Source organism: Panicum virgatum, chromosome 3K (assembly GCF_016808335.1).
Source record: "Panicum virgatum strain AP13 chromosome 3K, P.virgatum_v5, whole genome shotgun sequence".
NCBI classification, from domain to species: domain Eukaryota; kingdom Viridiplantae; phylum Streptophyta; class Magnoliopsida; order Poales; family Poaceae; genus Panicum; species Panicum virgatum.
This window is the reverse complement of record NC_053138.1, coordinates 50,967,413-50,982,401: the sequence shown is the minus strand read 5'-3', so window position 1 is coordinate 50,982,401 and position 14,989 is coordinate 50,967,413. Positions and strand designations below refer to the sequence as shown.

The 14,989-nt window shown below is 42.0% G+C and overlaps 1 protein-coding gene across 3 annotated transcripts; it reads left to right on the top strand.

Annotated features, from left to right (window-relative positions):
- The first annotated feature begins 9,287 nt into the window (after window positions 1–9,287).
- Window positions 9,288–14,611, top strand: LOC120699497 (pumilio homolog 12-like). Of its 3 annotated transcripts, none has more exons than XM_039983501.1 (6): window positions 9,288–9,490; window positions 10,064–11,712; window positions 11,806–11,968; window positions 13,566–13,729; window positions 13,816–14,074; window positions 14,159–14,611. In XM_039983501.1, the coding sequence occupies exons 2-6, from the start codon at window positions 10,181–10,183 to the stop codon at window positions 14,276–14,278; spliced, it is 2,238 nt and encodes a 745-aa protein (XP_039839435.1). In that variant the 5' UTR covers window positions 9,288–9,490; window positions 10,064–10,180; the 3' UTR covers window positions 14,279–14,611. The 3 variants fall into 3 exon arrangements, with proteins under 3 accessions (XP_039839435.1, XP_039839432.1, XP_039839433.1); XM_039983498.1 differs by having other exon boundaries at window positions 14,150–14,611; XM_039983499.1 differs by lacking the exon at window positions 9,288–9,490 and having other exon boundaries at window positions 9,513–11,712; window positions 14,150–14,611.
- Window positions 14,612–14,989: the final 378 nt, after the last annotated feature.

The following is a 14,989-nucleotide window of genomic DNA, read 5'->3' as shown; positions in this document are numbered from 1 at the left end:
ACTAGCGCTGTATTGTTGAGCTACAATTTATTTGATTAAATATGCACACTTGCATTATCTGGGATTTGAACCGCCCTCCTCCATTCTCGTAGGTTTCTTCTTTACCACCACACTGCACAATTACTTGTGACTCAATGAGTTCTTTTATATTAAATTGGAATTGATTTGTAGGGGAGGGTGCGTAACTCGCGCCTAAAAATGCATTTTGAGGGGCGGATCAAAAGCTACCTCGCCTGTAGTTGATACAAACGCATCAGTTAGCCATATGAATAAGCAGATGATTTAATACAGTGTACAACTACAAAAAGGACAAACTCTCGTAAAATTATTGGCACACAAGAAAGTTATCACATTTTTTTCAATAATAAACAGGTAACATTCAACTGATCTGCTTTATTGATTTTGGAAATGTACTTTAATTAAGTCGTTTCTTTGACACAAAACAATCATTTCCCTAGAGAAGCATTGCCATAAAACTCAATAGACAGATCTAAGCAGCATTTTTTAAAAATTTATCTCCTTCATAGTACCTCATTATTTCTATAAACACAAGATTTGCATAGTTTACAAAGCCTGCGAATCATTACAGAAGGGATGCAAGGAAAACAAACAATAAAAATGCCATTAAACAATTCACCCCTATTTACTGCACAATAATCTATAGACCCTAAGAGCATCTATAAAAGCCTATCTATCTTGACTTGACTAGCTAAAAAAAGAGAAATACCTCTAAAAATTAGATCCAACAGACTTTGTAAACATACCCGCTAGCTATCCCTCTAGATAGCCACCCAGCAGCTCCGCCCGGCAAAGATGTTGAACCCTCTCCACTCGGTATCCCCACCCCCAACCCGCCTCCCGCCCCCACCGAGCTCCCTCTATGCGTCCCCTCCGCGCTACTCGGCGGCCCTAGGTGCTGCCGCACGGGGAGCACAAGTAGGAGGAGGAGGAGTGGATGATGTTGTAGGACCCACGTGTCAGTGAGTTGGAGAGAGTAGAGTTGGATATGAAGAGTGAGTTTGACTAGTTTGTTGGAGTATAGCTAAATATACAGAGGGGGTCTTAGCTAAATGAATATCTAAATAGAAATATAGGGTGAGATTTGACCAAGTTTTTGGAGATGCCCTAAAATTTAGCTACAGCACACCACCCACATATAAGAAAACAGCAGCCTGCTCCAAAATTGAACCAATTGCATTACCCAATGTTCATCTAGATTTCGACAATCAACAGTTCAAACACCCATAAAACAGTGAATTCACTAGCCGTTTGGTAGCACCGATACTACAGGACCGAAACCTACAATTCCAATTTCCAAACCTTCATCACCTATGAGCAATGGGTGCCCTTGACACATCGCTCCACCAACCAAAATATCACAAAAAAATGAAATAGTATTTCCTATCATCACCGCTCTAATTAGTAAACAGCTAATAACAGTGATCGGCAGATCTAAGCAACGGAAACAAACTCGGAGGGCAGCCACTGCACGCAAGTAGTGCTATAATAGAGGGAGCAGGAGGAATAGGGGGGGGGGTTGGCGCTGGGCTCTCACAGCTTCTGGTCGACACCGGTCTCGAGCTTCTCCAGCCACCTGGGGGTCGGGGTGGCGATGTTGAACTGCGAAGGGAAGGAAAAACCACACAAATCAAAGATCAAACAAACAAAAACAATCCCGGTGGTTCTGGTGGCGTGGAGGCCAGGGGAGGAAGAGGCGCGGGCGCTTACCTTCATGGTGGCGGCACCTCGAGGGCTAGGGCTTTCAGGCTTTGGGCGACAGGCGCAGCGGGGAGGGGATGGGCGAGCTTTATACCGGCGGGCAGCTGCGGCGCAAGAGCCGAGCGAGACCCACACATGCTGGGCCAAGACCCGTAGCTAGAGCCCGCCGTGGTCATCCCTGATGGGCCGCAGGAACCGGCCGGATCGCTTTTATTTTGGGAACTTTTTCATTTTTATATTTAAAAAAAATCAAAATTTCAAAAATATATGGCGAATAGGGAAATTTTCAAAAATGGGTGCCTGTCGCAAATCCAGTGGGCGACAGGACCTAAATGTAAAAAAAATTTACATTTAGGTCCTGGCACTCAGGGCGCATTAAATAGTAAACTTGTAAAATTGATACAAAATCGTAGAAAAATAGGAAAAATACAAACTCAACTGTTATGGATTCTATGAAACAAGATCTACAACTTTTGTTATATAAAGTTTTTCATTTGATCAATGTATCTTTCTCTATTTTAAATACCAGTTTAATGCACTTTTATTTAAATCTTAAGATCCATTCTTTGGATGCATGTCATCTTTGGCCAGAGTGTTTCATATGGTGAGCATAGGCTTGTAAAAAATTGGTAGTCCCAGAAAACATTTCTAGAATAAGTTTTTAAATTAGATCTTGCAATATGTCTAGTTTAAATGAGTTATTTATCCATGCTGCTATATTGAGTATTAGAAGCCATAACTTTTACAGTACCATTATTTTATTTCCTAAGAGCTATAAAAAAAAGTTTGGTAAATTTTAGATAAGTATAACTAGACCAAATGAATTATTTCAAATTTTTTTAGGTACAAGAACTATTTTTCTTGATTTTGATACATTGATCAAATGAAAAACTTTATGTAACAAAAGTTGTAGATCTTGTTTCATAGAATCCAGAACAGTTGAGTTTGTATTTTTCCGATTTTTCTACGATTTGATATCGATTTTACAAGTTCATTGTTTAATGCTCCCTAGGCGCCAGAACCTAAATATAAATTTTTTTTACATTTAGGTCCTGTCGCCCACTGGATGGGCGACAGGCACCCTGTCGCCCATTAGTGGGGCGACAGGCACCCATTTTTGAAAATTTCCCTATTCGCCATATATTTTTGAAATTTTGTTTTTTTTTTAATATAAAAATGAAAAAGGTCCTTTATTTTGAGGCGATGTGCTACGTTGCGGCCCTTTTTTGGAAGGAAAAAAAAACTAGCCTCCTATAAAACAGCTATTGGAGCACAAAGCAATTAATCAACAAAACAAAGCGGAAACAATGGACCAATCGTTGAAGATGTCACTCCTACTGTCCTCTCAAAAGAAAACGATGGAGTACTTGAAGCAGCAGTCGGTGAAAATTTCCGATCTCTTTCTCTTTTTTTAATTATTAGACAGTCCAATTGAGAAACTCAGAAACGCACGCACACCCACCCACTCCTATGAACGTGCAAACGCAAATCCTACCCCTATGAGCATCTTCACTGGGCCGGCAAATTCTCAAGATTGACAAAATCATCACAGGTACGTCGCTATCGACGGGGACGTTACTACCACTGAAAGCAACACTGTTAAATTCTAGAATATTTGCTGCTAAGTGTTTGTTCGGTTTGGAGTAAATTGAAGGAGATTGAAGAGAATTGGAAGGGATTAAATCTCCAACAAGTCAACCCCCCCCCTCCAAAAATCCCTCCTAAGCCCCTTGTAATGTAGGATGATGTAGAGTAATTTTATTAATACTTCCAAAAATCTTAAAGATTCTTCCAAAAAAAGATTTGTTTTTGTAAACCCTTGCGATCCTACATTTGAGGAACCATCCAAATAGATTCCATTTAATCGAGTCATAACCAATAATGCTCAGGATTGTGGAAGTGGAGTTCGAATGACATGCGGGGCCCGTAGGGGTACGTGTCGCTAAGGTTCTGCACGCTTGACGCGCACTAGGAAAAAAATTAGTGGACCGTCCACAAGTGAGGCGCAGACCATCAGGGGGTGTTAACATGGCAAGAAATTGACTTGGTTATGTTGACCTCTGTCAGACATGCTGATGAACTGGGCAATCCGCCTTACAGGGGCAGACCTGTTTCATGTTTACCTCTATAATTTTGAAAAAACTTAGCTCTATAGTTTATCATCCCTAAGTGCATTGAACAATATTTAATGTTTGATGATACTTATGATGACATGATTATCGTTGTAATTACTACGTTGAGTCGCCGGCCGGCCGCGACAGGCGCGTGAGTGACAGTTTGAAAGAGCGAGTGGGAGTGTGACGCGCAGGCTCTCAGGGGAGTACAAAGCAAGGCAGGGAAGGCTTCCTATTGTTTGTTACTCTCTCCGTTCAGAAATAATAGTTATTTAAGGTTTATCATAAGTCAAAACTTATTTAATTTAACTAAGTTAATAAAAAATTACTAACTTCTCTACAATAGCATCGGGACATATTTATTAACAGTAAATTTAACAAAATAGATTTAATGTTGTAACTGTGGGGCAATGTTAAAGAACTTTGATTTATGATAAACTTAAAATCAAAACGGCTTACATTTTGCATTGCGAGGATACGTACTTCACATGTCCAAGCAAAATGTGGAAGGTACGTACCCACGGGCTGGGCGCTAAGCAATGCCGAATCCGGCAAGCTGGCCGGACAATGGACGCAAAACACCAGAGAGAGAGAGAGATGTGGATGCCGCATAGGGACACAGATAGGGAAGCTTCCGGGATCCTTCCATGCATCTTCTCCACTGGTAGTGGTAGTGGGGTCAAGTATATGGCCGTGTTTAGTTTTTTACATGTAAAAATTTTGTGTTGGAATCTTACTAATTTGAAGTACTAAATGAAGTATATTTATAAAACTTTTTGTATAGATGGGTTGTAAATCGCGAGACGAATCTAATGATGCTAATTAATCTATAATTAATCCATAATTAGCGGATGGTTACTGTAGCATCACTGTTGCAAAATCATAGATTAAGTATGCTCATTAGATTCGTCTCGCGATTTACAGCCCATCCATGCAAAAAGTTTTGTAAATAGACTTTATTTAGTACTCCATACATGTGTCCTAATATTCGATGTGACGTTTTTTTTTGCGTTTACGGGGTTTACGGGTAAAGATCTAAACAGAGCCTATATATCACAAGGCACTGACTAGCCTAGGGAGAAAGGAGCACAAGAGCTTCTTGTTTACATCCCAAAGAATTTTGGCAAATCGAATGTTTGGATACATGCATAAAGTATTAAATATGGATAAAAAAAATTAATTGCACAGTTCGCGTGTAAATGGCAAGACAAATGTTTTGAGCCTAATTGCGCCATGATTTGACAATGTGGTGCACAGTAAATATTTGCTAATGATGAATTAATTAGGCTTAATGAATTTGTCTCTCAATTTATAGGCGGAATCTATAATTTATTTTATTATTAATCTACGTGTAATACTTTAAATGTGAGTCTGTATACTTCAAAAACTTTACACCAAAAGAACTAAACACACCGACTCCACTCCAGGTCCATCACGGTCACGGGACTCCAGGGATGATCGGAGGAACCTGTGTCCATGCATGCTGCACCTGATTTATTTTATTTTTGTTCCGTCGTTCGTAGTTGATTAGGAGGGGATCCTTGTCTTGTACCTGCTGCTTAAACACTAAGAAAATAATTAATGATCACAACTCATTTTCGCTCAACAATTAATCCTGGAATTTTAGCGGCCTTCAAGTAAGCACGATTACGAGACCATTGGCGGCTTTGGAAGATCTCTGACAACAGATTGTGGAATGTCTTCCAAATTGGCTGTGAAATGGGTATCTAAGTGTATGTCTTGATAGCGCATTTGTTTAGCATTTCATATGTTGATTTATGTTTCTATAAATGTAGTTAAAATTAGACGAGTCTGACCTGGAACATATATATAGGAACCTACGTTCTGGAAATTCCGGAGACGAGGGAATAGCATGTAGTATGATAATAGTACATATATATACTACTATGATGATGTAGTATGAAGAACCAGTGTGTACCACTACTTGATGAGTAACCGAAAGAAAAAAAACTACCTTTACTATAAGTGTAAAGTTCCAAAGTTGATGAGAGGTGTATAGTGGCGGATCAAGAATTTGTGCTTTGGGAGCTTATCTCTTTTTTCCTTCGTCGAGCCCCTCTTTCTTTTTTCTTCTCCCTCTTCTTTAATTTCATCTTCTCCCTGCTTCTCTCCTCTTCTTTCCATGGAGTTCGTGGGGTAGGGGGCTTGAGCCCCTCGACGCTGAATCCGCACTTGGAGGTGTAGCTGGATCTAAGGGTCACTAGGAGACTTTATATCAGCTTTGGTTTCACCAATTTTGTGCAGATCCAAATATTTTCGCATAAAGCCATTATGCAAACTAACGTATAAAAATGAACTAGCATATCAATTAATCTAGTATTTTTTAGCTTTATCGGTGAAATCATTAAGGGAAGGACTCCTTAAATAATCAAACGGTACATTTCACTAGAGATTGGATAAATAATAACAGCGATTACACTAGGATTAATATTTAATTACTACACAGGGCGCACCAGCCGGATTATAAAGACAACGAGTCGACAACCCGATTGACCAAGCCAGAGACGGGAATCATCGGAGTCTCCAGCAAACCTTGCTATCCACGCACGTAGAGACGGTAACGAATCATGGCTCTAGTGCTGTCTTCACAATTCAACTTGACTCTTCTATATTTTTAATATATAATTATATAAGATAAGAGTACGGTTTGATCTAAACTAAAATTTAGAAGTGTTTACACTCCTACCACCAGCGTCGCCGCGCCGGCGCTGGTCAGCAGGTGTCAGAGCGAGAAAGAAAGACAGGGACAGGCGCAGAGACAAAACCGCACAAGGTTCGGGCAAGGAGGGAGGCCCCTGTAAATTTCACAAGCTTCGTTAATTATTCCCCAGCAGGCTCATACGAAAGTCACTCCGACAAAGAAGGAAACTGTTTTTTTTTCGCGAACGTGCTTTAGCACGTATTTCATTAAGAGGGAAGCAGATTACAGACATAACTTGATGCTGGCCAAACAGGAGTTGACCTGCACAAGAACACAAAGGACTAACAATAGAGAAAAACTGAAAAAAGTCCAACGAAAACATATGGCCACAGAACTAGCGGAACGACGACCGCAGAACGGAAGAGAAAAGCACACCAACCCGCCGAGACCAACCAAGCGACCTAACATAGATGAACCTACAAAAAGAACAACATCACCGAGGCCGCCGACTGAGACCATAGCCACAACCAGAGGGTGGCCAAGTATCCACCAGAAGAAGCAGTCCCACGGCGGCGAAGCATCCGCCGGTGACGACCAATAAGCAGCGCGGTGGCAAAGCATCCGCCATCACGACGACGGCAAAGCATTCGTCAAGGTAGTCGCAGCACTAGCAGACCAAGGTGATGATGCGTCAATGAAGCACGGGTAGGTAACACCCAAGAGGCCGACAAAGAAGGAAACTGTCATCTCTGTACGTTATTCTGTCGTCGTCGATTAGTGCCTCCTTCAGCACCAAGAAACAAACTGGTGATGGGACGAAACCACACAAATTAAGACACGAAAGGGTTGGAAAGGGTCATGGTTAAAGTGACCTGAACCGTCGTGGAAAGGCCCTGAGAAATGCGGCGATCTATCTGCTGATCTGATGATCCGAGTGTGTTCTTGACATGGAGGAATTCAGGGAGGACAAAAGTTGTTGACCCTAATATAAACTACCTTGCTATCATCATCACGGTCTTAGGAGTTTTAGAATCTGTAAAGACAAAATAATGGCCCTAATAATCCTATTGTAAATAAATCTTGTGGCCCCAACAAGCACAAAGAGCTGATGCCTGCTACACTGCGCTAAAGCGGAGCACGAGACGAGGGGGGTAAATCCGTAAATGTGGCATGTACTTGCTTGCTTGTTGCTTGCACCTTACTACATCACTGGAGCAGGGCAGTGGTGAGAGCTAGCAGCAGGAGCAAGTGCGCTTCAATGTGCTTCAGTGCTTGCCTCGTTAGGAAAGGGCGAACCTTCCATGATCCTTCCCGCGGCTTTAATTTGCTTCCATGGTCAGCTGATTAGGAGTGGACTGCTGTCTGCTTGTGCCTCCATTACCAAGGTACTAATAAATTCTCTACGAATCCAAGGCCATGCTTAGTTCCAAAAAAAAAAAATCTACAGTATTCGTCGCATCGAATTTTTGGACACATGCATGAAGTATTAAATGTAATTAAAAAATAACTAATTGCACAGTATAACTATTTCATACAAGATGAATCTTTTAAATCTAATTAGTTCATGATTGAACATTAATTATCACATAACAACGAAATGTGCTACAGTACCAAAATCCAAATTTTTCCCGCGAACTAAACACGGCCTTTAAATATCCAAGTAGGCGCACGCTAGCAGAATGATTTGTTAGAGATGGGTAGGGAGGAATCATGGTTGTTTCTAATAAAGTACCCCTGAACCATGTATAAAAAGACCATCGAAAATAGGGAGTGTCATGAGTTTAGTATTTTAGTAACATAGGGAGATCGAGGGAAGCCGACAATAAGGCATGCTACTGATGCCATAGGGTTACAAGGAGCGAAGATAAAATGATTCTGCTGGTGCTATTTATAAATGTCTAGTAATTGAGGGTGCGCTGATAAAATAACCGCAGTTGCACATTATTAAATGACATGGAAACGAAAAAGTTAGGAGTTAGAACGATTTTGATGAACTTGTTAGAGAATGCCGTGGGAACAAAGCAAACCGAAAAGGTAGAAAGACTATAGAGATCCTATTATATAAATATAGAGAAATCTAGAAGATAAAATGACTCTAGTAACCCTATGCTACATGTCTTGGGAAGAGAGAAAGGTAGAAGATAAATGTCCATAGTAACCCTATCAAATGTGTCTTGGGAATAGAAAAAACTAAAAGATAAAGGAACTCTATTGACCTAAGACTATGAGAAATGACGATAATACCCATCCATGGTAAGAACAACTTTAATGTGTGTGCAGTACCATAGCCATATCCAAACAAAAAACAAATAATTTTCTTCAATGGTGAAAACTGTAATACTCAAATGAATTACACCGAGCAAACATCAGAAAGTGTAAATTTTTTCTTCAATGATTTTTTTACTAACGTCTTCAACTGTTCAAATTTTTTCTTCCGCACACATGCCTTACGAGGATGAACAAAAAGATGCATGAATTTCAGAACCTAACAAACTTGATTTGATCCCGTTTTAACGACTCCCAATTCCACACGACTCTCTTCCCTGTCCATGCAAATCCGTGCATGGATGCATGGTAGTAGCTAGTAGCATCACGCCATGTGTCACTCTCTCTCTCTCTCTACCCTCACCTCCCCTTCTCTCTCTAGGAGCCATCTCTGACCGCCCGTTGCCCTTCAGCCGAGTCCCCTATCCTGCAGGAAGCGAGGGGCAGAAGCGTCATTCTGCGAGGAGAGCAGGGGAAGGAGCCACGCACACACATATAGCCCCCCTCCGAGACTTCCGACTTCCCCCCTCTCCTCTTCCTCTCCCTCTGCTCCGCTCATCTCCCTTCTCCCGCAAGCCGCCGCCTCCCTCTCAAATCCTCCGCAGGAAATCGCCGCCACCGCCGCCCCAATTCTCCCCGGCGGCGCGCCTCCGGAGCCCTCCCCGGGGCCGCAGGATCGCGCGGCGGCGGCGCTCCTGCTAATGCGCGCCCTTCCCTGAGGCTCTTCCCGGTAATCGTCCCCGGCCTCCCCCCCTAGGGCGCCCTCTCGTCCGGTTCGATCGGGGTGCGTCGCCTCCTTGGATCGGATTGATCGCGCGGTTCTTGGCAAGATCGGGTTTTTCGCGGCGGGGCCCCTCGGCCCGCGGCCCGCGGCCCCGGGTGGGGGTTTCTCGTGATCGGGGGGTTTTTCTCGGGGTTTTTCGCGATCTTTGGGTGGGGTGCGCGCGGGTTGGTTTCTTGGCGCCGGGTTGCCGTCCTTTTCGCCGGCGATTTTTCGTCGCCTTCGCGCAATACGATCGGGGATGCAGTGGCGAAATCGCAGGCTCTTTGGTTGCTCCCCCGGAATTTTTGCGAAACTTTGTTGTATTTATGGATTCCTTGAGATTCTTGGAGTTGGTGTGAATGCGATAGGTATCATTTTCTTCTTGCCATCTGGATACGAAAGGTCTGTTTCCATGTGGCGATTCCCCTGTTTTCCCTGGACACCCTGTTGTCGCCTGCTGATGGCTTCATGCCAAATCGTTCGTACTGATGCATGCTTTCGTTCGGTAACTATTTTGTCCTTGTTCCTGTGATCATGTAGGTGATTCCGTAGTATTTGTGCGCCACATCTAACTGTGGGTGCCGTAGGATTGGTGAACCTACCTACATTGTGTGATCGAGCTGGCATTGGCGGTTTTGTGGACTGTCTGGTACTGATATGGACGAAGCGCAGAGTAATCAGGACAATCCGGAACTCCGGCCCTTTCTTGGCAGCATCACTGGAGCCATGTTTGCAAATCATGGGGAACAATCTGCAGGGTGTTCTTCCCCTGAAGAAGGGTGGGTTTCTTCGCCGGTTGCTCTGCATGATATGGCAATGGTGGGAAGGAACCGGCATGGTGTGGGCATCATCAACAATGCCAATTTGTTTGATAACTGGTCATTGACAGCGGCATTTGAGAACATGAACTTGAGCTCGACAGATGCTACTGCCGACTCTGCTGCTAACGCTGGTAGTGTTGCATCCAGGTATGGACACTGCCCTCCAGGCCTTATGATTTCATCTGCTGACAACAGGAGGAACACACAACTTCAGCCAGCATTTGCTCAAGATAGTTTTGTGACTTCATCTCTGATGATCAACAATGCTGAACACATGAAGCCAAGGTTTCGTGGGCAAAATCATCCATTGTACTCAGGGATGCATGGTCCAGATAATTCTTATGTGACTGGAATCAATTTACCATCAGCTTTGCCTTTCCAACAACTGCATTTTATCGATAGGTGGCCACAAACGTATGCACCTTATCAGCAGATGGACTCGACATTAAGGCGTCATGATATTGATGCGGAGAGGCATTCTATCATGCAGCCACAGTATTCTTATCAGCAGATGCCACCAAGTTCTGATGTTCATTGGATTAATAGCAATCGATGTGGTGTTGTCAACTCCTCATCTAAGTCTGCAGCTTCACCTCATCTTAGAGCACCAACTGTTCATCATCTGGGACATCGCAGTCCTGATATCTGCTTGAATGGTCGCATGATTCCTAATGGAAATAATCGACTGAATTCTACACATGTGGATAACTGTCCTTGTATAATTTATCCTGATTGCTTATGTGAAACCTGTGAATATTGCCAGAATCAGCTATCTGAAAGGCTCAAACATCCATATGGGCTCAGACGTTCATACAAAGGTTTATCACAGAATCACACCTTGGATAAAGTCAAACTGAAAAGTTCTCCTGAGAAGATCCTGATGAAGTTTGAGGGTACAAATTCTGTTAGAAATATCAACCCTGGCTTTGAACTTGATGGGTGTGCTGAAACAAATCAAAGAATTGACTGTAATGGATACAATCATCATCTCAATATTCAGAACAACCTGCATTTGGACCTGCAGAGCTCTCAGTGTCAGTCACCTTTGGGATCTGAATGTACCATGAAATCTGCCCAGCTCAACTATAATTCAGTGGATGAAGTTGTTGGAGAATTGTACCTCTTGGCAAAGGATCAGAATGGTTGCCGTTTCCTACAAAGGATATTTACAGAAGGTTCTCAAGAGGATGCCCAAAAGGTCTTTGATGGCGTCATTGAGCGTATCGATGAACTTATGGTTGATCCATTTGGAAATTACTTGGTACAAAAACTACTAGAGCAGTGCAATGATGACCAAAAAATGCATATACTGTATGAAATAACCAAAATACCAGGCCAGCTAATTAAAGTTGCATGCAACATGCATGGGTATGACCAATTCATGCTCTGGTGTTAATTTTGTTTCCCTTTCAATTTCATTTTATCATAACTTTAATGTTTTGTTGAACATAAAAAATCCAGGACACGGGTGGTACAAAAGGTGATAGAAACTATTAGTACTTCAGCTGAAGTTTCCCTGATTGTATCTGCTCTGAGCTCCGGTGCCATTACTCTGATGATGGATGCCAACGGGAGTCACGTTGCACACCGTTGCTTGCAGAAGCTGTCACCTGAATACAAAGCAGTAAGACATCTTTGCTTGAACCCAATGTAGTAACATTGTCTGTCTCTGTTAATCTTCCCTTTATCAGCTTAATCACACCATTATAACTCATTTACTCTGCTACACGCAACTAAATATTGAGGATGGTTCGAGCATGCTCTAGTAACCATCACTGAATACCTCTGTTCCTTCAGTTATAACCTTTATATCCTGCTTTTGTTATCCATATCATTCAGCGTTTCCATGTTATTCTTCGCCTTGTGCTTATACACTAGTTTGCATAGATCTCTGTCTAGGGTCATACAATGATTTATGTTTTAATGCCAACAATAATCTTGCTTGGTACCTTGAGCATAATTGGAATTGCACTGCATGTAATCTTAAAAAAAAATGTACTGTCAGTGCTATTGTTATTTGCCAATGGTAGCATTCTCTTTTCAACACAACCTTACTAATAAATAAAGAACAGTACTTAGTTTCATTTGCTTACCATGATTTTCATGACATGGTGGCCTGTCAGAGCTGTAAATTTTGTTTGGTGCCTTGCTCTCTATGGTGTTTGTACTTTGTTAAAAAATGTACTGTCAGTGCTATTGTTATTTGCCAATGGTAGCATTCTCTTTTGAATGCAGCCTTACTAACAAAGAAAGAACAGTACTTAGTTTCATTTGCTTACCATGATTTTCATGATATGGTGGCCTGTCGGAGCTGTAAATTTTGTTTGGTGCGTTGCTCTCTATGGTGTTTGTACTTTGTACTGTGGCTATGCCATCTTGTCAATATTATAGGCAGCCCTCCTACCTGTTTGTTCCTGAAAAGAAAGTGTCTAGTAACTACAGTTATTGTTGCAAGGAAACTGAGAACTGATTGTATATTCTTGAAGCTTCTCATTTTTTGTTCCTAAAGTTTTTACTCTCACAACATTCTGCATTGTTTGAGTTTTAATCTGACTCCCTAGCAAGGGCAGGTCCAGTCCAGGGTGGATAGGGCTCCCACTCGGTCCTACATATAAGATAATAGACAATGGGAAGTCTACCAAGAAAGTAGAAAAGTTCAAAGGATGGGGACTAAAGCCCGGCTTGACCCAGGGCTTGGTCTGTTCCTCTATCTACTGTCTTAGTTCCTATGTCAATTGTGACATATTATGATAGTGTTTTATCATTTCAAAGCAACCCCAGCTGTTTATGGTTTTATTCTAACTGCACAATTAGAACTTGGGCCATGCCACTAATAGTACTACCGAGTTACTTCACTCGGCATTCCTTTCCTGAATATTTATTAGCTATCTGTATTTGAACTTCCATTTGGCTTCTCAATTTTGTTTGCCATACTGGTTTGTAATGATCTCCAGTACTGTTATCTAAATTAATTTCTGATGTGCTCTGCAATGAATTCTTGTTTGGTGAGGCATTAACCATGGTCCGATGTTGGTTGAACTAACCAAGCAAGATGATGTTCAATTAAGCAAATGCTGAAAAGTATAGTCACGAGCTCATGCTAACTGCATTGAAGAACAAGAAAAGGATAATATAATTGTACTTTGTCAGTACTAAATATTTCTCTGCTATCATCATTACCAATTTATGAACTCGATTCTGGACTGCTTGTACCATCGCAGTTCCTTCTTGATGCGGCCACAGAATGTTGTGTTGAGCTAGCAAAGGATCGTCAAGGCTGCTGTATCATCCAGAAGTGTATTATTCATGCAAATAAGGAGCAGAAGAACAGACTGTTGTACAATATCACATCCAGGGCTCTCGATCTCGCTGAACATCAGTACGGGTATGTACATTATCTTTTATTTGCCTTCAAAGCCCAAGTGTATCTCTGCTTGAATGCTAAGCATATGAATATTCACCTCACTGCAGGAATTATGTAATACAGTACATACTAGAGCTCAAGGTTACTCGGGCAATTGATGAAATACTGGACAAGCTCGAGGGCCACTACGGATATCTATCAATGCAAAAGTGCAGCAGCAACGTGGTTGAGAAATGCCTGAAAGAAGCACGGGAGCCAAAGCGAGCGAAGATCATCCCCGAGCTCATCAACGACCCCAAGCTGCCGCACATCTTGGTTGATCAGTTTGGGAACTATGTGATCCAGACAGCATTCCGGGAGTGCGAGGTAAAAACCACAGCACATGGTGTTTTGTGCGCAAACATCTCGAATAATTTCATTCTCTCACTGACCGCACCTTAGAACTCGCAGGATGCTACGGTTGAGGCTGCACTGATCAAAGCCATTAAGCCACATGTCGGCGCTCTCCGGAACAACATGTATGGCAAGAGGATCCTGTCAAAGACCTGCCTGAAGAACAGGAAGTTCTGATCCCAACGCCTGGTTGAAGCGCCCGTTTGAGTTCTCGCACTGGCTCGGGCAGTGGCGCACAAGGTGCAGCACTGGTGTATAATTCTGTAATAAAGCAGAGTACGTATGTTGAAATATAAGTCGCTGGAAAATCAAGTAGATAGTTTGAGAGGGAGGAAGAGGGAGGGCTTACTGTGTCTGGTTGGAGGAATCCACGTTTTGGGGCATTGTAGGATGACGTGATGCAGTGTTGTAGAGTTGTAGAGGTTCTGTGCAGATAATTTGTAAGCTTGTGTGTGACTACGGTAGTAGCCCGTTGGATGCTGTTATAGTGTTATGTATGGTCTAGCTCTACTCCTTCTGTTTCAAATTATATGTTGTTTTAAATTTTAAATGGATAATATTGCTGTGCACATAGATGCATGCTATGTTTTGATTCATAGGAAAAGCTAGAGTTAAATTTATAGGAAAACCAAGACCATTTTGTCTTTTTAGATGAATAATATTTGTTATGCATCTAAATACAAGCTATGTTTAGATTCATAGGAAAAACTATATATCTAGAAAAACTAATCAGGTCTATATAATTTTGAACGGAGGATAAAAGCTGCTTTTGCTCCTTTTTGCTGGTAGGGGTGGGCACAATTAACTAAAAACTGAACGGAGATGATCTATATTGGAACTGAAGTAATTGAAGTTGAAAATGTTGACAATAATTTCGGTCTTTATAGT

Coding starts and splice junctions, on each gene's coding strand:
- LOC120699497 (XM_039983498.1), top strand. CDS start 10,181: ATGGACGAAGCGCAGAGTAATCAGGACAATCCGGAACTCCGGCCCTTT. Junction 11,713..11,805: donor GTTGCATGCAACATGCATGG/GTATGACCAATT, acceptor TAAAAAATCCAG/GACACGGGTGGTACAAAAGG. Junction 14,075..14,149: donor CAGCATTCCGGGAGTGCGAG/GTAAAAACCACA, acceptor ACCGCACCTTAG/AACTCGCAGGATGCTACGGT.